The following is a 24,422-nucleotide window of genomic DNA, read 5'->3' as shown; positions in this document are numbered from 1 at the left end:
TTGATCTCATGCTTTATGGGGAGCTGCTAGGAGAACATACTTTCATGTTGGCTAATAAAATAGAACCCGTGCAAAGCAAACCATAAGAGAGTATCAGTCTAATACTATGACATCTGCAGTGCTTGATATGATCAATGACTGTGGATTTCCCTTGGATAAAGCTTTCCAATAGCCGGGCAGTGGTGGCGCATGCCTTTAATCTCAGCACTTGGGAGGCAGAGGCAGGCAGATTTCTGAGTTCGAGGCCAGCCTGGTCTACAGAGTAAGTTCCAGGACAGCGAGGGCTACACAGAGAAACTCTGTCTCGAAAAAACCAAAAACCAACCAACCAAACAAACAAACAAAAAACCCAAAGCTTTCCAATGAGTGTAATTAATATGATTTCTCCTTCTCTTCCTCCCCCACCCCCACCCACCCCTTTTGTCTTTTAGCCTCTGAAATTATTGACGTGTCCTCTAAGGCGGAAGAGGTAAAAATAACAACCATTACCAGAAAGAAAGAGATTCATAAAGAGAAAGAGGCTGTGTATGAACGAGAGGAAGCGGTCTATGAAAAGAAAGTTCACATAGAGCCTTGGGATGAGCCCTATGAGGAACTGGAAACGGAGCCCTATGTGGAGCCGTATGAAGAACCGTATTATGAAGAACCAGATGAAGACTATGAAGAGATCAAAGTGGACACTAAAAAGCAAGTCCACGAGGAATGGGAGGAAGACTTTGAAGAAGGACAGGAATACTATGAGAGGGAAGAGGGCTATGATGAAGGGGAGGAAGAGTGGGAAGAGATTTACCACGAAAGAGAAATAATTCAGGTCCAGAAGGAGGTTCATGAAGGTATGCATCAACTGTGTGGTCATTCTTCCTCTACACCTCATTTTTGCTCCTTTTGATGTTATTACTTGATCTATGCTGGGCATAAAAGCTAAGATGATCATTTTGGCTTCTCCAGGGCAATGGGTCTTTAATCCTTTGATCTCTAGAGTAGACATTATCTCTAGGTGAGATGATGTTATTTCACTGCAGGTTGAACCACTTAATCCCAGTACTAAGGCTACATTCCAGGTGCCTTGATACTTAATTCTGTCTTGAAACTTTGCATTAGAGTTATGTTGATCATAGACTCCCCAACATGATGAGTTCCATACACAATACTAAATTATTCTTAGCTTTTTATCATCTGCAACAAACACAGCCTATTAAAATTGACTGATTTAACCTTTATCTTGTGTTTATCTTGTGTTTTTTATTAAAGAATTACATGAGAAGAAAATCCCAGCCAAAGTGCCTGAAAAGAAAGTACCACCTCCCAAAGGTATGTGATTAGAATCATTTAAATAAACCAGACTAGTCCTGTCCTTCCCATGGCTTGTGTGGCAAGGACAACTGAATCAAGTTAAATCCAATAGGCACAACTTCTTCTCTGAGTTTATTGTATCTATGAATTTTCTCTTGAGAATGTATATCTACTCAAAATAGTAAAAATATTAAGCTAAAAAGTTACAGTAAAATTAAAATTAATATAAACAGTTCCATGAACTTGTACTTAAGGTTGAAAACACCAAACCTGCCTATCTCTAAAACTATTATATTTACATACATATGTGTGCATGTACAGAGAAAGAGAGAGGACTTTAATAGAAATTCTAAAAGTACTGCAATTTCTTTAAAATATTTGCAGTTGTAAAGAAGCCAGTAGTTGAAAAAGTTGAAAAGACTACTCGGAGAATGGAGGAAGAAAAAGTTCAAGTCACCAAAGGTATCGACACAATTTAAAGAATCTTCTAGTAACATGTACATAAGTCATCTGCCCTCTGATATGTGCTCACATGTTATTATATAGTTATCCAAGCCAACATATTTTGAAACTTTGTGCTATGACATATCTTTCACAAATACAAATATATTTGTACATATTTTTAAAGTACCTGAAGTTTCCAAGAAGATTGTTCCACAAAAACCTACCCGGACTCCAGTACAGGAAGAAATAATTGAAGTGAAAGGTATACATCTTTATTTTAAGCTCAAGCCCCGGTTATGGTAATCTATGCGTATGGATATCAGAACATACATCGCTAACTTATTCAAAAGCACCATGAATACTTTACAGTTTATGAAGTATACATTTCATTTTGGATTATACCTATATATAATTCAATAACTTTATTTTTGCTTTCGGCCTTGCTTAGAGATGACGTACTTTTTAATTTAAGGAAGGTTTTGTGTTTAACAAGTAATCTTCTAACTTTACCATGCAGTGTATTACATTGCATGTAATATTTCCCACCCTTTAATTTGTATAAATTGATCCTAATAGATTTGGGGAAGTGGCGCATTGTATGTGAAGAAGTTGTGGCTATTTGATTCTCATTTAATTGTTCTTGCTATGAGACTGCATGGATTGTTTGTCCAGAGAGAGGAAAACATGATTTGTTTTCTCCTTGGACCTGACTTTGTTCTTCATCTATCATGCTAACCCACTCACTCCGTGTCTAAAGAGTGGCATCCTGTATGCCATCCTGTGGTGTTCTATCTGTGTCTCTTCGGACGTCCTGCCCTAGAAAAGGAAATACTAACATGGCGATGCTCTTTTTAAAGTACCAGCTGTGCACACGAAGAAGATGGTTATCTCTGAAGAAAAGATGTTCTTTGCTTCTCACACAGAGGAGGAGGTGTCTGTCACAGGTATATGGCCGTTTTGAATTTAAGAGCTGAAGGTGCAGTTTCAGATTAAAAACCAGAGTTTTTCAATTCCTTTCTTGCCTAACATGTGATGGCGCAGGCTCTTCTGTCTCTTCTTATCTCTCTGTTATCTTTTCCCTTTCATGTCTCTTGTCTTTAATTAATTTTTTTGTTTTGCAATTCTTAGTAAATTACAATTGCCATCCACAACATGAGCTATCAGTAATTAAGATGTGTATTTTCTTAAAAGCCCCCGAGGTACAAAAGAAAACTGTCACTGAAGAGAAAATTCATGTCGCAGTTTCCAAAAAGATTGAACCACCACCCAAAGGTATCAGTAAACGCATTCTGTGTTTAAAATGTTTTCAGGCAAAATTCATGGTCAATATGTGACTACACTGATACTAAGAATCAGAGCTAGTCACACAGTAGACTGGATGGACAAAGAACTCACTGGAGAGAGATTAGAAAGACTGTAAGGAAAGCACAGGAATAAAGCACAGGCGGCTCCACTCCCTGTCTCTGGGCATTTCAATCTGGTGGCATAAGATGTGAGGAAGACCCTCATACCAGCTCACCAAAGACTTGTTTAGAATGTGACAAATCTTCTCAGTTAGGAGTTCAATATACCAGAAGTATTAAAAACTCAGCTTTGTAAATTTATCATTTAAGTAAATTATATTAGAAATTCCTTAATACTCGAAACTTAAAACTTCTGGATTTTCTGCATTTTATTAACTCCCTCTGTTTCTGGGGTTGTCTGCATTTGCTCTTTGAGCAGCAAGGATATAATAGGATGGTTGCCTGCTGGCCAAATCTTTCTAACTCAGAACTGTAGAGTACTAGTCATACTGTCAGCAGGTGAGTCAGTATTTCCCCACCGCTGAAATTAAAAGACACAGTAACCATTGGACAAGGGAGTGTACATCTTTAGTCCCAACGGTAAGGAGGCAGAGGCAGGCAGATCTCTAGCTGGAAGTTAGCCTGGTGTACATAAGCAGTTCCAGGCCTCATAGTAAGACCCTGTATGGAGGGAAGGAGGGAAGAAAGGAAGGAAGGAAAGAAGGAAGGAAGGAAGGAAGGAAGGAAGGAAGGAAGGAAGGAAGGAAGGAAGGAAGGAAGGAAGGAAGGAAGGAGAAAAAGATGGGAAGGAGAGAAGGAGGGAGGGAGAGAGGACTCTAGACTCTACACCAAACTTATATCCTCTTTCCCTAGCCAAATTTAGAAAACACTTAATATTACCTAATTGTTCTCATCCAGCTGACTTTAAATAAAGCAAGAGTTCTCCCACTATTTCCGCTATAGAAACCCATTCCATTAAAATGACAATCACGGTTGTCCCTTTTCTACTTGGCCATTCAGCCATCTCCACAAATCTTGGTTTCTGAACTATGATCTTCTTGTATCCAGCTGGCAAAAAGGAGGGACATCTTCTCTTTGCTTCTATCTTGTGAGAATATATGTCTTGTCAAGATGAGCAGTTTCTCAAACACGGTACATTTCTTTTAAAGTCCCTGAACCACCTAAAAAGCCAATTCCAGAAGAAGTGGTCCCGGTTCCCATTCCTAAGAAGGTGGAACCACCAGCAGCCAAAGGTAGAATGACATTTCTTGGGTTCTTCTGTCCTTTATGGATCTTTTGTATGTGACACTTATGTATTGACAAAATGTTATCATAAACAATCTCTCATATGTTTAACTCTTCATCTGTTGATTTCATTAATTTGTGGTAACACACGTTAACAGTTTTACATGCCAGACCTTCCTGACTGGGTATTTGTCTACCTTGTGTCATGTGTGTGATGTCTGCCTGGTATTGATGTACTAAGCATTCCATTTAGTGAAAAGTAGAACGCACTAAACTATTTTTCAATCCTTAAACTCTTAATGAGGCTTTGTGCTTTCCTATAATATTAAATGTCTCAGAAGACTGTAACGTTCAACACTCTTTCAACAATGTTATCTTTAAAGTTCCTGAGGCTCCCAAGAAAACTGTGCCAGAGGAGAAAAAGCCAGTTCCTATTCCCAAGAAGAAAGAGCCAGCTGCTCCTCCAAAAGGTATCCAGAACTCCTGGTGGAGACAGCTGTCACCCCCAGGGGCCAGCTCCGCTTTGCACCGTCTTTGTTTGTACTATGTTGTCCTTGTCTCTCATCTCTTCATCATGTTCCTCGTGTTTAAATCACGTGTGTCACCTTCGGGGATATAACCTTGTTATGTATTATTTTTGTTCTAAGCATTCCTAAGGCAGTGCCAAAAAAAAGTGTTATAAGAAGAAATTATGTCAAACATTAAATGTTTTAATACCATCCTTGAGAAGGATTTGTGGAGCATCTTTTACAGACATGTCTATACAACCAAGCATCTCTCTTTCACACTCATGGGTTTGTCTTCTTCACTAAGACATTGCTGTGTGTCCATGATGAGGAAACTGAGAAAGGTGGTGTTAATGGAAGAGGGTTGGCGGCAGTGAATATAGTGAGTCTTCAGGCCAGGCAGTGGTGGCGCACGCCTTTAATCCCAGCACTTGGGAGGCAGAGGCAGGTGGATTTCTGAGTTCAAGGCTAGCCTGGTCTACAGAGTGAGTTCCAGGATAGCCAGGGCTACACAGAGAAACCGTGTCTCAAAAAAAAAAAAAAAAAAAAAAAAAAAAAAAAGGAAGAGTCTTCAGTAAGGGAGAACAGGGTTTTGACATTTATTTTCCCTGTGTGTCTTGAAATTACTTAAAGCTACTATAAATATTTGGGAATGTATTCTAAATAACATAGTGTCTTACAGCAAAACATCTATGCATATATACACAACATTTTATGACATAAAGTTCCCTATAGTTGTTGGCATACTGTGCTACTGAGGGACCTGTTCTAGAGGGTATCCTACATTTTGATTATACTTTAGGCAACCAGAAACAGAATGTGGTCAGCAGGGGAAAGCTACATGGGTGTGACTATTTTACAGTGTTGTAATTTAAAAAGGTCATAAGGTGATGATTTATCCCTCTTTCAAAACAATATATGAAGAGGCTTTTTCCTACATACGTTACCTATAATCTCCATTGTTGGTATAATCCCCGGTTGATTTGTTTGCATCAGATCACACTGATGAGGGTGAAGAGCAAACTTATCAAACAAAAAATGCTTGATATAACCATGTTTGATATACTTGGAAGTTGTGTACCTGCTTTAAATAGAATAAATAAACAGCCGGAACACTTATATCCCAAAACTTGATGGTGGGGGAAGAGACACAGTTGGCTTTCCTTGGGGCTCACTGGTCAGTGAGTATAGCCTACATGGCAAAGTCTAGGCCAGTGGAGGACGGTGTCTTAAAGAAAAACAGGTAGTGCATAGCACCTGAGAAATAACATCCAAGGTTATTTTTACCTTCCCAAAGCATATGCATAGACACATGTATCAATATACACATGTACACATATGCACAAAAAATCATACTAACATATAGAAATGAATTCTATAATATATAGGAATTAACTCTATACATACTTCTGTTACATAACACATTTCAATCTTTTCAATGCTTCTAGAACATTGTATGTGACAGTTACTATACCGTGACTTTAAAGTGGGATCTTTCTACTTATACCAGTGAACAGTCTGTAACATTAATGCACTGTATGTCGCTTTGGAGATGTGCCTCTGTCCATTCACAGAAATGAAACATGTCCGCACTGACCAGCTATTTTAAATCTTTAAGTCCCAGAGGCTCCAAAGAAACCTGCTCCTGAAGAAAAGATTCCTGTTCCTGTGGCAAAGAAGAAGGAAGCCCCTCCAGCTAAAGGTAGGGTTACTTGCCTATTAAAGGAGCCCAGTTTTTGTGTCTCTAGGGCAAAGTATTGTGCGTTTATCTGTTAGCTAGTGTGTTTAATTCAAAGTGGATATGTTAATCGCTTCTCGGCCTTTTGGCTAAGATCAAGTGCAAAGTGGATATGTTATGGTCAGTGACAACACAACCCAAGTATCTACCTGTCTAGGCTCTTTCAAAATTATCATACATTAGCGACTTTGACAAATATAAACCCAACTCTACAAATGTCTTTTCAAGTTCCTGAAGTGCAGAAGAAGGTTGTCACAGAAGAAAAAATAACCATCATTACTCAAAGAGAGGAGTCCCCACCACCAGCAGGTATCCCATCGCATCTCCATAACCGTGTTTTCCCTCCAAGCTTCTTTAATTGCATGTCTTTCTTTGTGGGCCTGCCTGTTCTATGTTCATTCGCCTATAAGATGTTTTAAAATATATAAATGTTATTCTTCAAGTACCAGAAATACCAAAGAAGAAGGTTCCCGAAGAAAGAAGACCTGTTCCTAGAAAAGAGGAAGTCCCCCCACCAAAAGGTATTGCCAGTTGTCTTACAAAAGCTATCTTTTACAATGTTATGCTTCAAGGCAAGGATGACTTGTGAGCTGTGTGGTGCATGAAGAGCGTGTGGGGACAAGCTCTGTGCTGGGCTCCAGTGGGAGAGCATCTGAGCTCTAACTGTATGTAATGTCCCTAAAGTGCTAGTGCCACCCAAGAAAGCTGTTCCTGAGGAGGTTGTTCCAGCTCCCATCCCTAAGAAAGCTCCTCCCCGAGGTAGGATTGGTGTCAGTCTTCTAAAGAAATCTTGTAGTGCTTCTTGCTACATTGGTCAAGTGTCTTCTGTCTTTGTCTCACTTCTGAGAGACTTTGGTGTGTGTGTGTGTGTGTGTGTGTGTGTGTGTGTGTGTGTGTATCCTTGGGATGTGTAATGTCTTCTTCGTCCACTTTGCTAATGAAAGTGGCATACTGCAATGCTTTCCCAAACTCTAGGGAGAAGGGGGATTGGTGTAATTATTGATTTTTTAAAGCTTCAACTTTGATACTTTCTTAAAGCTGAAGTTTCTAAGAAAACTGTTGTAGAAGAGAAAAGATTTGCTGCTGAAGAGAAACTATCGGTGGCAGTTCCTCAGAGAGTGGAACTCATGCGGCATGAAGGTATATAACCAGAAGGGAGGCAGACAGCATCTTTGAACAGCTCCCTCTTTAGGAAGTAAATGTTTTTGTGAGAACCTGTTTTCATGTTGTGTTGGTGTTGGAATACATCTGCCTGCTGTAGCCTTCTGGAACTATCTTTTGTGTCTACTTTGATCTTGAGCCATTCTTATAAAGCGAATAAGGTGTTGAAAAGGAAATCATTTTAATTTGGATGCTCTGGGGGGTAATTCAAGTGTTTCTCTTGGTCTTGGGCTTTGGTCTCCTCTTGTCTTGTCTCTCTCCCTCTTGTAGTTAGAAAGTCCCATGTCGTAAGCAGATAGAAGAATCTTCAACCATCCATAGGGAGCACATGGCAGCTGAATGTATTCCTGCCTACTGAGTTTAAAACAAATCTTATCTTTTAACCCATCTACAGAGGAGGAGTGGACTTACTCTGAAGAAGAAGAAAGAGTGTCTGTTTCAGTGTATAGGGAAGAGGAAAGAGATGAGGAGGAAGCAGAGATCACAGAATATGAAGGTAAATGGCAGAAATAAGTGAGGGATGATTGCTGTAGGGATAATAATGAAAGTCATCCAAGAGGCATGACACAGATTCATCTACTGGCCGTAGTACAGGTGCCTTTTTAATCAAAATAAAAGATTCAAGAACATTCATTATATAAGAGTAAATACTCTATGATGTATTTTTCCATCTCTTCTTTAGCTATTCAGAGGTAATGGCTTTGTGGTTACAGCTCACTGAAGGGGTGGGCATCCTCATGTGGGTACCTCCTTGTGTGAGTCAGGACGTGGCTTCAGTATGGTAGGCTGGTAGACACTTCACCTTGGTTATCTGGTATATACATGGTGTTTCTCAAACCATGTTTTCTGCAACACCCAAACAGGAGTATTATTAGGTGGACTGTCCAGTTCCTAATTCACTTATTCACTTTTTAAAAAGAAGCAAGAAAATTATGATACATTAACTTCCAGAAGCAAAGGCATATTTGTCAAAAACACTGAGCTGAAGGAGCTTTCCTTTAATCCACATATAGAAAAAAAATCATGTAGTATCTGCAATCAGGCAGACATGTCCAATGTTCCATCAGCTTTAAAGACAACTCTCTGATGCATTTAACAATCGAAACACTAAACTTCATCTTGTTGTGATTCTTTTTTTGTCAAATAAAACACTACTAGGTTCCCTATGAAAATCCCACAGTCTAGCTAATCCTGTCTATCCAAAGGAACACTCCTGATAAGGGACAAGGGTAGCTCTGCTTAAAGGAAAATGGTATGTTCTTTACCATCATAACTCTGTCCCTAATGTTGAGTAGGTTTTGAGTATCCCAGTGATTCTCAAGTGCATCTCTGTCTAATAAAAGGGGACTCCACATCCCCTTTCTCCACTTGGAAGAATATTCTAAATGAAATCCATATTTATAAACTTAGCAGAATAATCTAGAATGCGATAGGGTGGGCCATGGTCCCCAAACAAACCTGACCATTCAGCTGCATTTCCTAGAATAGACCACAGAAGTGGACATGGTCAGGAACCTGGTGGATCTGAAGACTATCCTTCCTAGAAATGTTTGGGGAATCATACAAAACATACACATGGAACATCTCATCTCATAGGTCTGGGACCATTTCAGTTTTTGATACAGGATGCTATATAAACTTTCAGTGCTTCAAATTCAAGCAAGGAAGAGCAAGATACTCAGGGATTCTTGTGTCTGCATTAAGCTGAAAAGATGGTGGGACCTGAAGCTTCTTTTCATCTTAGGCAACAGAATGTTTTAATTAGCCTTTTCTATAATCATTCTACAGTAAACCTTATACATACAGGCTCAGAAAAATCACATGAAGTCTCTTGCTTCTTCTAACACAGCTACCCTACAAAACTGGGGAGCAGGAGCATGAATTATCTTGCTTTTTACCTTTAAGTTTATGTTTCTACCTTCAAACCCAGAGTGTAAGGTTTAAAAAGAAAAAAGAAAAAAAAAACTAGCTTCAAATCCTGTGCTGTTTGTTTAGTCTCTTGAACTGGCATTTTGTCATGTGCGTGTCTTGTTATTCCTGTGAATTGGAGCCTTACTATCTTTGTGATACACAATAAATTAGTGAAGCTAGTGCTCTTTATTACAGTATTAGCTCTGATTCAAATATTCTTCAGATATTTTAAGTGGACACAATCAGAGATTTAGCAAATGCTAAAGTTTGACAATGTTAATTATTGTTTTGAAGTGATAAGTTATGGTTAAAACTAAACATGAAAAAATGTCTACATTTTTTCTTCATTGAATTTGATGTCCTAAAAGTGTTGGAAGAGCCCGAGGAATATGTTGTGGAAGAAAAGATGCACTTTATCTCTAAGAAAGTGGAAGTTGAACCAGCCAAAGGTATATCAGTTCTTAAATATTTTATCCCTATATTTGTTATTTTCTCCTATATATAATTTACCATCCATATTACAAATAATTAATAGCATGACTAATAAAAAGGTCTTCTACATATCATTTGGAAAAATTATACATTTTCTATAAGTATATTTTATAATCTTTTCAAGTGCCTGAGAAGCATGAGAAGAAAATTATACCAAAACCAAAAGTTCCTGCTAAAATTGAGGAGCCTCCCCCCACTAAAGGTACGGTCTCTCTTACAGACATGCAGTTCTGTCTGTCTTGACATGTCTGGCAACACCTCTATATATCCTTAGGTTTTGTCAGAATTTGTACAAGCACTTTGTTAGTATAGTCATTCATGTTGGTGTATGTGGGAGATCTTTACAAAGAGGGTGTTGTGGCCCCCCAAATAATGATACTTCCTAAAAGAATACAGACTAATATTCTTAATATTTTCAAAGTTCCTGAACCACCAAAGAAAATTGTACCAGAGAAGAAAGTTCCTGCACCAGCTCCTAAAAAAGTGCCGCCAGCCAAAGGTATATTGGGGTCCACTTTACCCTTAGGTGACACCTCATTCCCTGTCTTGATGCACTCTTCAGATCTTTATCACATTGGGAAGAAAGTAACTGTGCATAGGTTTGGCACTCTCTGCACCACGTTTGACCACATTGCCTGATGTTTTTAAAGCACCTGAAGAACCAAAGAAACCAGTTCCAGAAAGGAGAGTTCCTGAAGAAGTGGTTGAGATAGAAGAACCTCCCTCAACCAAAGGTAAATGACATTCTCCTGAAGAAAAAAGCAAAACTTAGAGTCTTATCTTTCTTTCTTCTTCCAGCTGCCATCCATTAGATCATGATTTTTCTATGTAGATTGTTAATATGTGTTTGTGATGGTGGTGTATTATGGTTTTATGAAGTATTACTTATTGTGGTGTTTAGTTGTATGTACCTTATAAATTCTTCTATTCTAAAACCACAGTACTTTCTGGCTTGTATATATGTGTGTTCATGAGTATTTGTGTTAGTGTATATGTATATATATATGTGTGTGTGTGTGTGTGTATGTATGTATGTATGTATGTATATGTGTATATGTATGTATATATGTGTGTGTGTGTATATATGTATGTATATATGTTTGTGTGTATTCTACTCTAAATGTTGTAGAATGCTAATTTCAAATTATCTTCCAAGTGACTGAAAGGCACATGAAAATTACCCAGGAAGAAAAAGTTCTTGTGGCTGTAACTAAGAAGGAGGAGCCTCCGAGAGCGAGAGGTATCGCAGCCTTTCCACATGTCAGTGTTGCCTTGTCTTGCCCTCTTTAGAAGTACACTGACAAAAGGGCCCGGAGGGAAGGGTGGTCATCAGCTTCTTTTAAAATATTGTAGAATGTCTGAAGCTTGGGAAGGGTTGAATCTTTTGTTTGTGTCAGTCCTCTGTGGTTTATATGTTTTGTGATCTGGACGAAGAAAAACAGTTCTTTAAAGTGAAATCTGTCTTTAAAGTGCCAGAAGAACCTAAGAAAGTTGTCCCTGAAGAAAAATTTCCCAAGCTCAAACCTCGAAGAGAGGCGGAGCCACCGGCTAAAGGTACACTGGCTCTTCCAAGGGATGGTAATAAGCTTTTAGGTCTTGAGAGGAGTAGAGTAGAACTCGTATTCTTTAGGGGAAGTGACGTAAGTGCATACCTATGGAGAGTGGGTATGTAAGAGTGAGCTGTTCCACGTCACTGCAAAACTAAATAATTCTGATCGCAGAAAGTACCTTTTTATAGCTCACCGCAAATATGTATAGTTTACATTAAAACGTATTTGTCATCTAATATGTCTGTTCATTCCCTCCCAGACTCATCTGTCTTGATGTTTGTTTTCTGTGGTAAACTTTGGTGACAGTTTTGATTGCTTTAACTCCTCAGTCTTCTGCCTTGTCCCAGTGGATGGGGTGGGAGGATTGGAATTAGGGGGCCGAAGTTCAAGTTCCTTCCTAAGGTTGGCGTCAGTCCTAAGGTTATTGTTACAGCTTGTCTCTCTTAGCTCTCTCACAAATCCTACCTGATTAGCCAGCAGCTCTGAAACATCAAACAGCCTGAGGAAAAGTATTCTCAGGTGTACAGAGTGAGGAGGACTTTCAGGCCCATTGACTTTTTTTTCCCTCAAGATTTTAGTGAAAGTTTAAAGGAACGTCATGCTTGGGTTTGTTCCTGGGTTGCTCTTGCCAAAGTTCTCTTAACACAATTATCTCCAGACTCTTGCAACTTACTTCTAATCATTGCTCTTTTAAAGTGACCGAAGTTAGAAAAAGAGCTGTTAAAGAAGAAAAGGTGTCCATTGAAGTTCCAAAGAAAGAACCCCGGCCCACTAAAGGTACATTGAACTTTGATGGGATCACATAAAGCCTAAAGCCGTGTGTATCTCTGTCCGCTAGCTGCCAATTTAATCCCTCTACTTTCCGCGCTTACCACTAACTGGAGTTAGGCCCTTGAACATTTGACATCTCGCCTAGTCAGTGTGCATCCTATGATACTTTTACCTTCAAAAGATAACCAAGGTCGCCCCTAGCCAGTGTAGGAGACTGTCATAAAGGAAAGAAATCAAAGCACATTGCCGCTAAATGGGCCTCCAATAAAATGTCGCCTGGTGTCGATATTATTCTAGAAGTAACTGTAACAGAAGAGAAGAAATGGTCTTACACCCGAGAAGAAGAAACCGTGTCAGAACACCGGGAGGAGGAATACGAGGATTACGAAGACTACGAGGAGTACAAAGAGTTTGAGGAGTATGAACCCACTGAAGAATACGACCAGTATGATGAATATGCAGAGCGTGAGGTGGAACACTATGAGGAGCACGTGGAGTACGTCCCAGGTATGACAGCCCTGCCGAGCGCGTTAAGTTCACTTAGAACCCACTAAGATAGGATGGCAATCGAAGTAGAAGACTTTGACATTTAGTAAATTCAGTGTTTTACATCAGTTCTGGAAGGGGAAAATAGCTCTGTAAATCTTAAGGCTATTGTTAGGTTTCCCCACCCACAGGGCACCCAGTATTGAATATTTGACACTGACTGCTTTTCTAGGAAAGACAAAGCAGGTTTTTTTTTTCTTTTTTAAGATTTATTTATTTATTTTATATGAACACACTGTTGCTGTCTTCAAACACGCCAGAAGAGGGCATCTGATACCATTACAGATGGTTGTGAACCATCATGTGGCTATTGGGAATTGAACTCAGGACCTCTAGGAAGAGCAGTCAGTGAGTGCTCTTAACTGCTCTCCAGGCCCGACAAAGCAGTTTTTAACCTAAGGAAGATAAGTGTGTGTTCATGGGGCTCTGACTCCGGGCACTTTCTTTACTGTAAAATAGATAACAAATTCGTGCATATCAACTCCTACTAGAAATTTGAAATGAATCTATACCCTCTCACTACTTAAGAGTTTCTGTTTGTTTCTTTGAGAGGATTCTGCATGGTTTCACTGAGGCCCTTAAACACCAATGTTCAAGATAGAAAACTTTGCATCATATGTCGCCTATCTGAAATGAAATGAGAATTTGTGAGCATTTACTTGGCCTAGTTGAAGTGAATGGGAACAAGGAAGGCAGACATAGCTTGCTTCGGGCTCTCTGTTCCACCCACCTCTGACTTATTCTAGAGATTGTGGTTGCACCGTGAACATAGAAGATCAGTTATCTTAATGAGTACTTTTTGACTTGCGCCTTCCAGTCTAACATTAAACACTTTGTGTATGCTTTCAAAGAACCCAAGAAGCCTATTCCAGCGAAACCTGCCCAAGAACCGGTGCCTGCTAAACCCAAGGCTCCCCCACCAAAAGGTAGAGTGAGAACATTACCAGTTATAGAGTCTTTTGTTTTCTCCATCTGTCCACTGTGGCTATGTGTTGAAGTGGATGTGTATAAATTGTATGTTTGGGACTGTTCTGTTCTGTTGTATATTTCTTAACATTTTGTTCTCACCCTTAAGAATCTAGTACGGGTTTGTAAATCTCTTACTATTGGTCTTTTAAAGTGCTAAAGAAAGCTGTCCCTGAAGAAAAGACACCTCTGTTCATTCAAAAGAAACTCAAACCTCTACCACCCAAAGGTACATGATAAAGCAGTAACTGTTCCAAAGAGTATTGTCACCTCTGTTCACGTTGACTGTGACTCACCGCCATGTCTGCTGCTCTCAGTTGTTGCTAAACATATTGTCTGCTTCCATTTCTCATGCACCAGGTCTTTGTGCTTTGTGGATATTTATTCTATGGTATTTGTGAGATTCATTGTGATATTCTTCCATGATTAATATCTTTAAAGCTCCCGAAGAACCAAAGAAAGTTGTTGAAGAAAAAATACAAATTTCAATTACCAAACGTGAAAAGCAGCAGGTGACTGAACCAGTTGCCAAAGGTACATCCACCTCTTCACAGAATGGCGCCTTTTACCTGTCTCTTATGTTACTTGTCTCCAGCATTAGCTCTAACATTACTTCAAAATATTTCTATAGCCTTATACACAGTGGCTGTGCGTTGCCCCGGGACTATAGCATTGTCAAATAGAATACTTTTGTTTGAATGCAGTGCCCATTTAGCATATTCCTAATATAGTTAAACTAATATAAGGAAAATCACTGAAAATTGGTAACTGTTCCAAAGTCATTTTGAAGAACTTTTTAAAAGTGAATTGTGCTTCCAGGTTTTCTTATTTTATCTTACTTAGGTATCTTCTTTGCAATCTTTGGACTTTTGCAAATTTGGACTTTTTAGGATATCTCCATAAACAGAACCATATTTAACACAAAAACAGAAGAGCCCCATCATTTCCAATTTGTCTGTTATTGAAAACTTGCTTGAGTACATAAAACTTGTTTGAGCAAGTTAACTGTGTGGGTTAACTTTGCTGTAAGATTCAGAGTCCATCCCATGGAAAAACAGAAAGATTTTTGACAGAGCAAATTATAAGTTCTATTAGAGACAGCTACAAAATTATTCTACTTAAAGTACAGGAAGGCTAGAAATGATTAGATGGCCTGCTTCTGACTCTAAAATTCCCTTATACTTAATATTTCAAGTGCCCATGAAGCCCAAGAGAGTTGTCCCAGAGGCAAAAATACCTGCCCCTACAAAGGAAGTGGCAGCGCCTGTTAGAGGTACCTCCCATTGTTTGTGTGGCTTCGCCTCTTTGCTGTTGAATTCATGCTCAGTTCTGTGTCTAAAGCTATTCTGTGGGAAACAGAAAGGCTACCTTTTGTTATACGTGGGTCTGTGCTCTTACAATGTCTCAATTTTATCGAGGAATTGGAAAATAGCCAACTTAAAGATAATATCTTTAAAGTGCCAGGGGTTCCCAAAAAACGAGAAGTGGAAGAGGTTGTTGTCTTCAAAGAGGAGGCAGAAGCCCACGAGGAAGAATACATCGTAGAGGAAGAAGAGGAATATGTCCACGAAGAGGAATATGTCCACGAAGAGGAATACATTCATGAAGAAGAGTACGTCCATGAAGAGGAATATATCCACGAAGAGGAAGAGTACCTTCATGAAGAGGAGGAGATCGTAGCTGAGGAAGAGGTGGTACCGGTGGCCCCAGTCAAAGGTAGATGCAAGCTCCTGCCAGTGGAAAGGAAGTGGCAGCTCAGAGTTGGGGTATCTGACTGGGGGGTTATTGGCACCGATCCCTAAGTCCTTTTTTAGATGCTGAAGTATGTGATACCTGTGTGCTTCTCACATTTATGTCTTCTACAATGTTTTCAAATCTTATTGCTATCTTTAAAGTGCCTGTGGTGCCCAAGAAACCTGTTCCAGAAGAGAAAAAACCTGTTCCTGTTCCCAAAAAGAAGGAAGCACCACCAGCCAAAGGTATACACCACTCACACACATAGACGACTTCCTCTGCCTTCAGATGCTTACCTCTTTTCTGGCTACAGGAGCCTGTGTGTGTTGCCCTGTGCTGCTACAACATTAGAAATGCTTTATGTGGGTGTTGTTCCTCACAGTCAGAACTTAACTATAAACAATGTCTTTAAAGTGCCTGAGATTCCCAAGAAGCCAGAGGAAAAAGTTCCTGTGCCTATTCCTAAAAAGGAGAAGGCTCCGCCTGCCAAAGGTACAGCTCTTAATGCAACCATTTACCCATGCAGTGTAACTTGTTGAGCCCTGTGGTGATGTTAATTACATTAACACCAGAACAAGAACCAGAAGCCAGTTGCCATATATTCATCTCCAAATGTGGCCATTGAAACATACTTCTGTTTAACATGTGTGTCTTCTTCAGTGGAGAATTCTTAGTGGAAAACAAATTCACGCCATCAAAATGGCCAAAACCATTCCCAAGCCTTTTGTGCTGTCCGTTTCTCTGTTCTGTGTTTATTTTGGTAGTTTTTATTGTAACACTCCTGCATGTCTAGCACCTTGTTTTGTAGCTATTATTAGCTTCTGTCTTACAGTGAAATTATCAATACATCTGTGATAATTCAATTGTCCCTAAGTCACTAGACTGCTCTGTGTTTATGAAAATGTGATAATGACCTCATTTATTATCTTTTAAGTCCCGGAAGTGCCCAAGAAGCCTGTACCAGAGGAGAAGGCACCAGTACCTGTTCCCAAAAAAGTGGAACCACCACCCGCCAAAGGTATACAGATGAGATAGGGCACATGGTTTAATTTCAGATTTACATGAGAATGAAACATTTAATTGGTTCAATGATATATTCTTTAGGTACATCACTTTAGTATCATCTCTTTACAAAAACAGATTTCTATTTTTAACATGAAATACTGCTTTGGGGTTTCTTCACTATGATTTTATTGCCTTATCATAATTTTCCAGAATATGCTTGGACTCAGTGAATTTTGTGTTGTATAAAAATTTCCCTAAATCATTTCTTTAAAGTTCCAGAAGTGCCCAAGAAACCTGTGCCTGAGAAGAAGGTACCAATGCCTGCTCCTAAGAAAGTAGAGGCTCCACCTGCCAAAGGTATATGATTTCATCATTTACACACAAGGGGAAAATCTCACAATAGTGTTCATTTGTGAGAAAATGTCCCTGTACTAACTACAAGCTTGTAAAAGTGTCTTGCTAAAAATGTCTTCCATATTGTATGATCCTTTATCATATCTATGGCTAAAAACATACTGTGGAAGTACACATTCTTAAAGGCAAATGATATCTTTAAAGTGCAAGAGGTGCCCAAGAAACTCCTTCCAGAAGAAAAGAAACCAACACCTCTTCTGAAAAAAATGGAAGCTCCACCGCCGAAAGGTACATTAATCTCTGGGAGAAGCAGGGCATATGAGAAGCAAAGGGATTATGATGAGGACAGTGCTGCCACGCTAACCTTCTTGCTTGATAATGTGTACCTCAGTGGCCATTGTAACCAAAGAATATTGGCTTTTCATGTTACCTTGCTATCGTTCATATTTTACACAAACATAGAATTTGTATACATTTAATAAATATCTTTAAAGTGCCAAAGAAAAGGGAAGTAGTCCCAGTTCCTGTTGCTCTACCTGGGGAAAAAGAAGAAGAAGAAGAGGAAGAAACTCCATTTGAGGAAGTCACTGTTCCTGAAGAGGAAATTCTACCTGAGGAAGAAGTTCTACCTGAGGAGGAGGAAGCTCTACCTGAGGAAGAGGAAGTTCAACCTGAGGAAGAGGAAGTTCTTCCTGAGGAAGAAGAAGCTCTTCCAGAAATTAAACCTAAGGTGCCAAAACCTGCACCAGGTACAGCAGTTCTTGGAATCAAGACGTTTTTATGTTGACGTCTGACTTCCCATCTTTTTACTTGTCTCTTACTTTATAGAATAGTTTATGGTGTCGTCAAAGCCTTGTTTTATCCAAGGCACATCTTCATCTTACCTTCTGCACCTTCTTTATATGTCTGTCCATTGTAAATTATCTGCATGTCTTCAAATTCTATTTGACGCTTGATTGTTTGTGGTCCTATCCTTGGATGTATTTTGTTATAGATGTGATATTGTATGTAGTTCTTAATGTCTTTAAATGAAATGTTTTTTAAGTGCCAAAGAAATCTGTACCTGAGAAGAAAGTCCCTGTTCCTGTTGCTAAGAAAGTGGCACCTCCACCACCTCCCAAAGGTATACCCTCAGTGAACACATAGTCTTCACCCTCTGAGAGCTCTGTCAGATGGATGTCTTATAAAAGGGACAGCCCAGTTTTACTTCTAAAACTGACAAGGACACCAATAGCCATTATTTTCTATTAGATCCCACTCACACAGCATTTACATGAAAGGTTAAAGACCGTATTATCATGAAGCTTCTATAAAATGCCTATGCAACTTGATGTAATTTTAATAAAACCATATATCATCTCATATAGATTCTCTGAACACCTAAATGATCTGTAAGAATTTTTTTACCTAAAAATGCATAGGTTCATGGTTTTTTAATTATTTATTTCAATTCCAGATGTTTCTATCCCTCCATAAGTTCATGTTTTAAATTTCATCTTTTATACTTGCTTGTAATAAGTGCCTTTGTGATACTAGCCTTAAAAGGAAAAAAAGATAGATTTATTAAACACTGATTAATAGTTTATGTCAAAGCACTGACTATATCAAAGCATTGAGCAATCATTTAAATCTTTCAAAACATAAATATAAATGGAAACACAACAAGTTTTGATTTAACTGTTGAACTGTGACTTTGAACTGTGCTGTTCTACTCTGAGAGAGTCCTTTAGACATTCTGAACCTTAGCTCCTTCATAAAATAATGAATATCAAAAATTACTATAAAGTAATATAAGACAAGATATATTATTGCATCATTGAATGAAGGAAATTAGTATTTAACATCATAGATCAGGTCATAGTACAGAACTTAGGAAGTATATTCATACCTTAAAGTAACATAACATTTCCCATAAAAGCTGTGAGAGCAACATTTTAAATAAGTGTATTGTTTTCTACCAGGCTGTATAGTCACATGCTAATTTCAGATAGGTATTTTCTAGATTAGTAGCAAAACTTAAGCCAATGAAATTATAGCATCTGGCCTCAGATACCCCGCTGTTTGCTGATGCCTTGCCCTGAATATTCCAGCCGTGTCCTGCTGGGCTACGGCTCACATTTCCTCCCTGTTCTGAGAGACCAGTGCATGATGGGTTTCCTGTGTGTATAGACTTCTTGCTTTCTTTCTTGCTCTTCAAAATACATTCTTATCATGAAATGATGTCTTTAAAGTGCCTGAAATCAAGAAGAAAGTACCAGAGAAGAAAGTAGTTGTTCCCAAGAAAGAGGAGGCTCCTCCCACCAAAGGTACAATACCTCCAATGTTCTTGCATTCCCAAGCACATGGGACACGCCCCTTTCTTCACCCCCCCTAAGTCAAAATGCCCTATTCGGTATTTGTGAATGTAACTTCTGTCATTGTTGTACATGGTGTCCTTGTGTTTGTAAGACTGAAATTTCAAAATATCTTTAAAGTTCCTGTGGTTCCTAAGAAACCTGAACCAGAAAAGAAGGTGCCTGCCCCTGCCCTTAAGAAAGCAGTGGTTCCTCCTGCCAAAGGTACATGCTTATTGGCTGCACCATTGTTGACCTGAAGGGTCATCCACATAGGATGTTCAGCACGCATGCTGGCATTCTCTTGTCTGTCACTGGCCTTTATCACTGTGCCTCTGTTGTACCTGTGCCATTCTGTTAATTTCCTACTTTATGTGAATCTTGGTTGTTTTTGTTGTTATTTTGTGCCTTGTTTTTCCTCTGTATGTTATTTCTGAAAATTAAAATCACAGGTATTATACATCTTGAAAGAGCCAGAAGTAACCAAATACTTGTCACCCTTGCTTAAAAAGAAGAGTCCAGCTACAACAGATAGTCTCGTGATGCACCCACAAGCTTCTTCTTTTGCTCCTTAACTAACTGTGACCATTTCAGTGTTAGTCCAGTGACAAAAGACAATGGACCCCAAGCCTCTTCATCTGCTCCTTAACTAACTGTGACCGTGACCGTGTGTGTCATCCCTTCTCTGTGCTGTGCTGTGTTGTTTACTCTTTCGGATTGAAAATGTGAACATTGGTCTTTAAGTAATTTTCTTTAGCAAATGAGTTTTAAGTGCCTAAAACAATCAATGTCTTTTAAGTTCCTGAGGTGCCTAAGAAGGTGGAAGAAAGACGGTTCATGCCCCCTAAAGAAGAGGAACTTCCACCAGCTGAAGGTAGATGGCTTCCTAAGAAAACAGCATTTCTAAGCACTCTCGTCTCATCGTTTATCTCAGACATAAAGGAGATAGCAGACACTTCACTCTAGAAATACATAGACCTTCTAGTTCTGATAGACAGTAGTGCTTTGCCTAGGAGGAGCTGGGCAGGCCAATTCCTTCTTGCTCTTGCACATTTAGCCTGTTTATTTGTGGCTTATTTCGATGGAAAACTGAAATTGACCCACTAACCTCTTCATTCTTCTCTCCCTCACTAACTCTGTGAAGTCAGTGTTTTGTCTTTTTTATGTGACTGAGGAGAATTCCCTCATCCAAGTCCTTCAGGAGTCATAATGGAAAAAGGCTTTCCCAGAATAAGCTCAGACAAACTTCAGCAACTGGTGCAGAAAATCTGACTTCTAAATTATTTCAGAACAAAATAATTGCTTATTACAATAATTAGAATAATTTAATTAGAACAATTGCTTTAAAAACTCTTCCCACTTTCACTAAAAAATAATCATTCCAACTAAATCCTCTGGGGTCCCTTCCAGTTTCAACATTGGAAAGAGCCTAACATAGTTTAAAGACTGGGCATATTTTTTTTTCAGATTAGTGAGTGCTCATGAGCACTTAAGAGACCGAGTGGTTTTTCAAGATGGTGTCATTTTAATCTAACATATCTAACATTCAAAGGACTTTAAAAAATAATTTACAAAATAATCTGTTTCAAGTATATGAGGAAGCCGAAGAACCCACTCCAGAAGAGATTCCAGAAGAGCCACCTAGCATAGAGGAAGAAGAGATAGTGGAGGAGGAGGAAGAGGAGGAGGTGCTGCCACCTAGAGGTACAGCCACTGTGATGAGTTGGTCAGTCCAGAACCTTGGCACTCCGAACTGTCTAACCCTAGTCTTTACCATGCACTTTCCTGGACAGTGCACACTCTTGGTAGCTGAAGCTTTGTGGTCCTTTCTTTCTCCATAACTCTTCCTCCTCCCCTGCGATCTGACTATAAATTTTCTGTTACGTAAATCCTTCCCCCAGTTTGCAATCCTCAATTTCGATCTCAGTTCAAATGCTGGAGAACCGTCTATTTGTGTGGTGAAAGCATTGGCTTTGAAAAATAATTCTTAAACCATTTATCCCTCAAGACTGCAATCTTGGCAGAGTTGCTGTCTCACTCACTCTTGGGGTGGTATTATTATCACTTAGGTTCCTAACATCTTCCTAAAATCAGTCATGTTTTGTGTTGCTCTGTCTATATTTTGATAATGGGATGTTGTTCTCTTCATTGCATGTGACTTTTTTCAACATGTCCATAAAATATCTTTTAAGCACCTGAAGTGGTGAAGAAAGCAGAGCCTGCAGCTCCTGCTCCTGTCCCTAAGAAAGCGGAAGCACCCCCCGCAAAAGGTATAGCAGCCCTGCCGATTCCTTAGCCCCACAGTGATGATTTTGCTAAAAAGTTCTGTGCCTTCTTTCGTGCTTCCTCCTTTAAAGTATCTGTCACAGAAAACCAAATAATTACAATTAAAAATGTGATGTATTCCATTTCCTTAGACGCTATAGTATCAGTGGGTGAATGATGGATCCACATGTGTGCCTGGTGTGGATTACTTTACAAGTCCCTTAATTTAAGTAGCTGGAAAGTTTGATGCCCCATCATGATCTCTCTGTATTTAAGGGCATAACAAGTAATCCTTCTTACCCTCATACTATCCCTAGACTTCTTCCCATTATATAATTAAATTTTCATTATGTGTTATAACAGTTTTCACTGTATGTACTATTTTATACAGAAGAAAAATCTGTTCTGATACTTAAATAATAACTTTAAAGATCCCCGTGTCCTTTTTACCATAGTTAACCTGGAAATTTGGGCTTATAAAAGTTCCTTTCTTGTAGCTTCTTAGTTCAATTAAATGCTCCAGACTGCATTTTTAGCAACTATGGCCCACTGCCCCTATCACAGCAGACTCCTCAGCATATAAAATCATGTCCAACAGTTCCTGAGGCCTAGGTCAAGGTCCAGATACTCTAGGATGATAATCAGATCAAAAAATCACCAAATTAAAAATAGGCAATATTAGGCTCAGTATTGGTAACATCTGCTGTTTTTAAAAATAGCAAAGCTTCTTTGTGGACACATGTTGGCTTCTATGGATATAGATAGCATAAGTGAGTGCTTGGAAAAATATCCCTATTACCTGTAAAGCCACTAGTTTCTGAGGTTTGTGTGTGTGTGTGTGTGTGTGTGTGTGTGTGTGTGTATTATGTGTGTATTATTGAGCATTCTTGTCTCACTGAGGCACCTAATGTCTTTAAAGTGCCAAAGAAAATTCCTGAGGAAAAAGTTCCTGTTCCTGTCCAGAAAAAAGAGGCCCCACCAGCAAAAGGTACACTTTCTCTTCTCAACCCAAAGTCCTTTAATGGTTCTTCATTAAGCTATGTTTTATGTCCATGTGTCTTATTTTTGGTGTCCAAGCTTACTCTTGGTGGTTGTAAATATTTAAACTGTGTCTTTAAAGTGCCTGAAGTACCAAAGAAAGTCCCAGAAAAGAAGAAAATCCCTGAAAAGAAAGTCCCTGTACCCAAAAAGGAAGCTGTTCCCCCTGCTAAAGGTATTTTCTGGAAAGTTCTTTGATCTTCATGTCCTTTCATGGGAGCCTTCTTTTACTTGTTTTTCTTAAATTTTGAATTGACATCTGTTTCATCTTATTGTTTAAAAAAAAAGGCAAATCTTTTAAAGTAGATGCTCTTTCAGGGAAAGCTGTTTTTGAAGAAAAAATATCAGTTGCTTACCAGCAAGAAGAACGAGTCCAAGAAAGAATAGAGCTAGAACTCGTGGAAGCAAAGGTGGAAGAGGCTTTTGAGGAAGAAGAGTTCCACGAGGTGCAGGAATACTTTGAGGAAGAAGAGTTCCACGAGGTGGAGGAATTCATCAGGGTGGAAGAGCGCAGGTTCCAAGAGGAACACAAAGTGGAAGAAGTCCACAGGGTTATTGAGTTTCTAGAGGCTGAAGAAGTGGAAGTATACGAAAAACCCAAAATTCCACCTAAAAAAGGTATAGGGGATCCCTCAGAGGCTATAGTTTGTTATATCTTGTGCTTACCAACTTTGTTTTCAAAGTGCCTTGCAGGTTCAGTTCAGCACATTAGCCTCATGAACTAATTTAAGCATGAGTTCAAGTTATGTGATTTAGAAAGTGACAAGGTATAGAGGGTAACCACACAGTCATCCATTTTTACAGGCACGAGAATTAAGCGTGATACTGACTTAGTTCCATGCCCCGCACATCGTCGTCTGATTGTGTGGATCCCTTTTTTTTTATAGTCTACTAATAGTTACGTGATTATCACAGGTACAAGCATAGCAGCCATTCTTTCACTGGCTCACTCCTCAGTACTGAGGAGTGTATAGTCTCGGCAGGGCAACCATTCACATTTGAGCCACCCTTGTACTAACTAATCTTTACCCATTGAAACATTTGCCATTTTGTGGTTATCTTCATCAGAGAAAGTATGAAGTAAATGAAGCACTGGCCATGGTACCCAAATTCTAGTAAATTCTAAGGACAAGACATAGTGCACACACACAGTCTACAGGACTACTCTGGATCATGCATAAATGAATACCTGATATAATGGACTATATATGTTTTACATAGCAATGTATTGTGTAAATAACAAAATCACAGCTTTCTTGAAGCAGGCATAGTATAAATGTAAAAAATATAAACTGTTTTATGGGAACCCATTGTACAGTTTTAATATAAGTAGCGCTTCATAGTATTTTATAGGTCTATTCTAAACCAAACACTAATATCTTTAAAGGACCTGAGGTATCTGAGAAAGTCATCCCTCCAAAAAGGCCACCCACTAAAGTCATTCCAAGAAAAGAGCCGCCAGCTAAAGGTATTTTATGCCAACACTGTACCCATGGGACTGTCCAGTTGCTCCTTCGTTGCTTGACAAGTTCATGTTTGACTTGGTTTTTTTTATTTCTCTGTTTTGTGTTACGGAAATGTCAAAATAATTAATACCTTTAAACAACCAAATGCAGGTCTACAAACACAGATGTCACTCTTGTTATCCTAAAACAGCCAAACCCAAACGCCTATGAACCAAAGTGTGAATGTGGGCATCCTTTGGTGTACTCGATTATCTGTTCCCTGATATCCTTATTGGTAGACTTCTATTTCCCTATTCATTATTGATAGACCTCTGTTTCCCT

General features: G+C 39.0%; 1 protein-coding gene across 5 annotated transcripts in view; it reads left to right on the top strand.

The window, feature by feature from the left end:
- Positions 1 to 24,422, top strand: part of Ttn (titin) — a 269,529-nt gene that overhangs the window by 109,511 nt on the left and 135,596 nt on the right. For 2 of the 5 annotated variants that reach the window (XM_052182767.1, XM_052182765.1), the window contains 42 exons: positions 432 to 833; positions 1,252 to 1,311; positions 1,678 to 1,755; positions 1,922 to 1,999; positions 2,595 to 2,681; positions 2,929 to 3,009; positions 4,190 to 4,273; positions 4,649 to 4,735; positions 6,390 to 6,473; positions 6,738 to 6,818; positions 6,953 to 7,030; positions 7,200 to 7,268; positions 7,548 to 7,649; positions 8,065 to 8,166; positions 9,950 to 10,030; positions 10,198 to 10,275; positions 10,495 to 10,572; positions 10,724 to 10,807; positions 11,230 to 11,313; positions 11,544 to 11,627; positions 12,320 to 12,400; positions 12,692 to 12,901; positions 13,792 to 13,866; positions 14,061 to 14,135; positions 14,348 to 14,440; positions 15,102 to 15,179; positions 15,365 to 15,486; positions 15,580 to 15,622; positions 15,802 to 15,885; positions 16,055 to 16,132; positions 16,575 to 16,658; positions 16,919 to 17,002; positions 17,204 to 17,287; positions 17,494 to 17,748; positions 19,231 to 19,305; positions 20,132 to 20,206; positions 20,923 to 21,036; positions 21,525 to 21,602; positions 22,517 to 22,585; positions 22,718 to 22,810; positions 22,954 to 23,253; positions 24,023 to 24,103. The exons of 2 other annotated variants lie outside the window; for them this stretch is intronic. In XM_052182767.1, coding sequence (XP_052038727.1) covers positions 432 to 833; positions 1,252 to 1,311; positions 1,678 to 1,755; positions 1,922 to 1,999; positions 2,595 to 2,681; positions 2,929 to 3,009; positions 4,190 to 4,273; positions 4,649 to 4,735; positions 6,390 to 6,473; positions 6,738 to 6,818; positions 6,953 to 7,030; positions 7,200 to 7,268; positions 7,548 to 7,649; positions 8,065 to 8,166; positions 9,950 to 10,030; positions 10,198 to 10,275; positions 10,495 to 10,572; positions 10,724 to 10,807; positions 11,230 to 11,313; positions 11,544 to 11,627; positions 12,320 to 12,400; positions 12,692 to 12,901; positions 13,792 to 13,866; positions 14,061 to 14,135; positions 14,348 to 14,440; positions 15,102 to 15,179; positions 15,365 to 15,486; positions 15,580 to 15,622; positions 15,802 to 15,885; positions 16,055 to 16,132; positions 16,575 to 16,658; positions 16,919 to 17,002; positions 17,204 to 17,287; positions 17,494 to 17,748; positions 19,231 to 19,305; positions 20,132 to 20,206; positions 20,923 to 21,036; positions 21,525 to 21,602; positions 22,517 to 22,585; positions 22,718 to 22,810; positions 22,954 to 23,253; positions 24,023 to 24,103 — 4,293 coding nt within the window. Of the gene's footprint in view, positions 1 to 431; positions 834 to 1,251; positions 1,312 to 1,677; positions 1,756 to 1,921; positions 2,000 to 2,594; positions 2,682 to 2,928; positions 3,010 to 4,189; positions 4,274 to 4,648; positions 4,736 to 6,389; positions 6,474 to 6,737; positions 6,819 to 6,952; positions 7,031 to 7,193; positions 7,269 to 7,547; positions 7,650 to 8,064; positions 8,167 to 9,949; positions 10,031 to 10,197; positions 10,276 to 10,494; positions 10,573 to 10,723; positions 10,808 to 11,229; positions 11,314 to 11,543; positions 11,628 to 12,319; positions 12,401 to 12,691; positions 12,902 to 13,791; positions 13,867 to 14,060; positions 14,136 to 14,347; positions 14,441 to 15,101; positions 15,180 to 15,265; positions 15,623 to 15,801; positions 15,886 to 16,054; positions 16,133 to 16,574; positions 16,659 to 16,918; positions 17,003 to 17,203; positions 17,288 to 17,493; positions 17,749 to 19,230; positions 19,306 to 20,131; positions 20,207 to 20,922; positions 21,037 to 21,524; positions 21,603 to 22,516; positions 22,586 to 22,717; positions 22,811 to 22,953; positions 23,254 to 24,022; positions 24,104 to 24,422 lie in introns of all 5 variants that reach the window. One more of the 5 variants, XM_052182766.1, reaches the window with a different exon arrangement.

This window comes from Apodemus sylvaticus, chromosome 5 (assembly GCF_947179515.1).
Source record: "Apodemus sylvaticus chromosome 5, mApoSyl1.1, whole genome shotgun sequence".
NCBI lineage: Eukaryota > Metazoa > Chordata > Mammalia > Rodentia > Muridae > Apodemus > Apodemus sylvaticus.
This window is presented reverse-complemented; position numbering and strand designations above follow the sequence as displayed.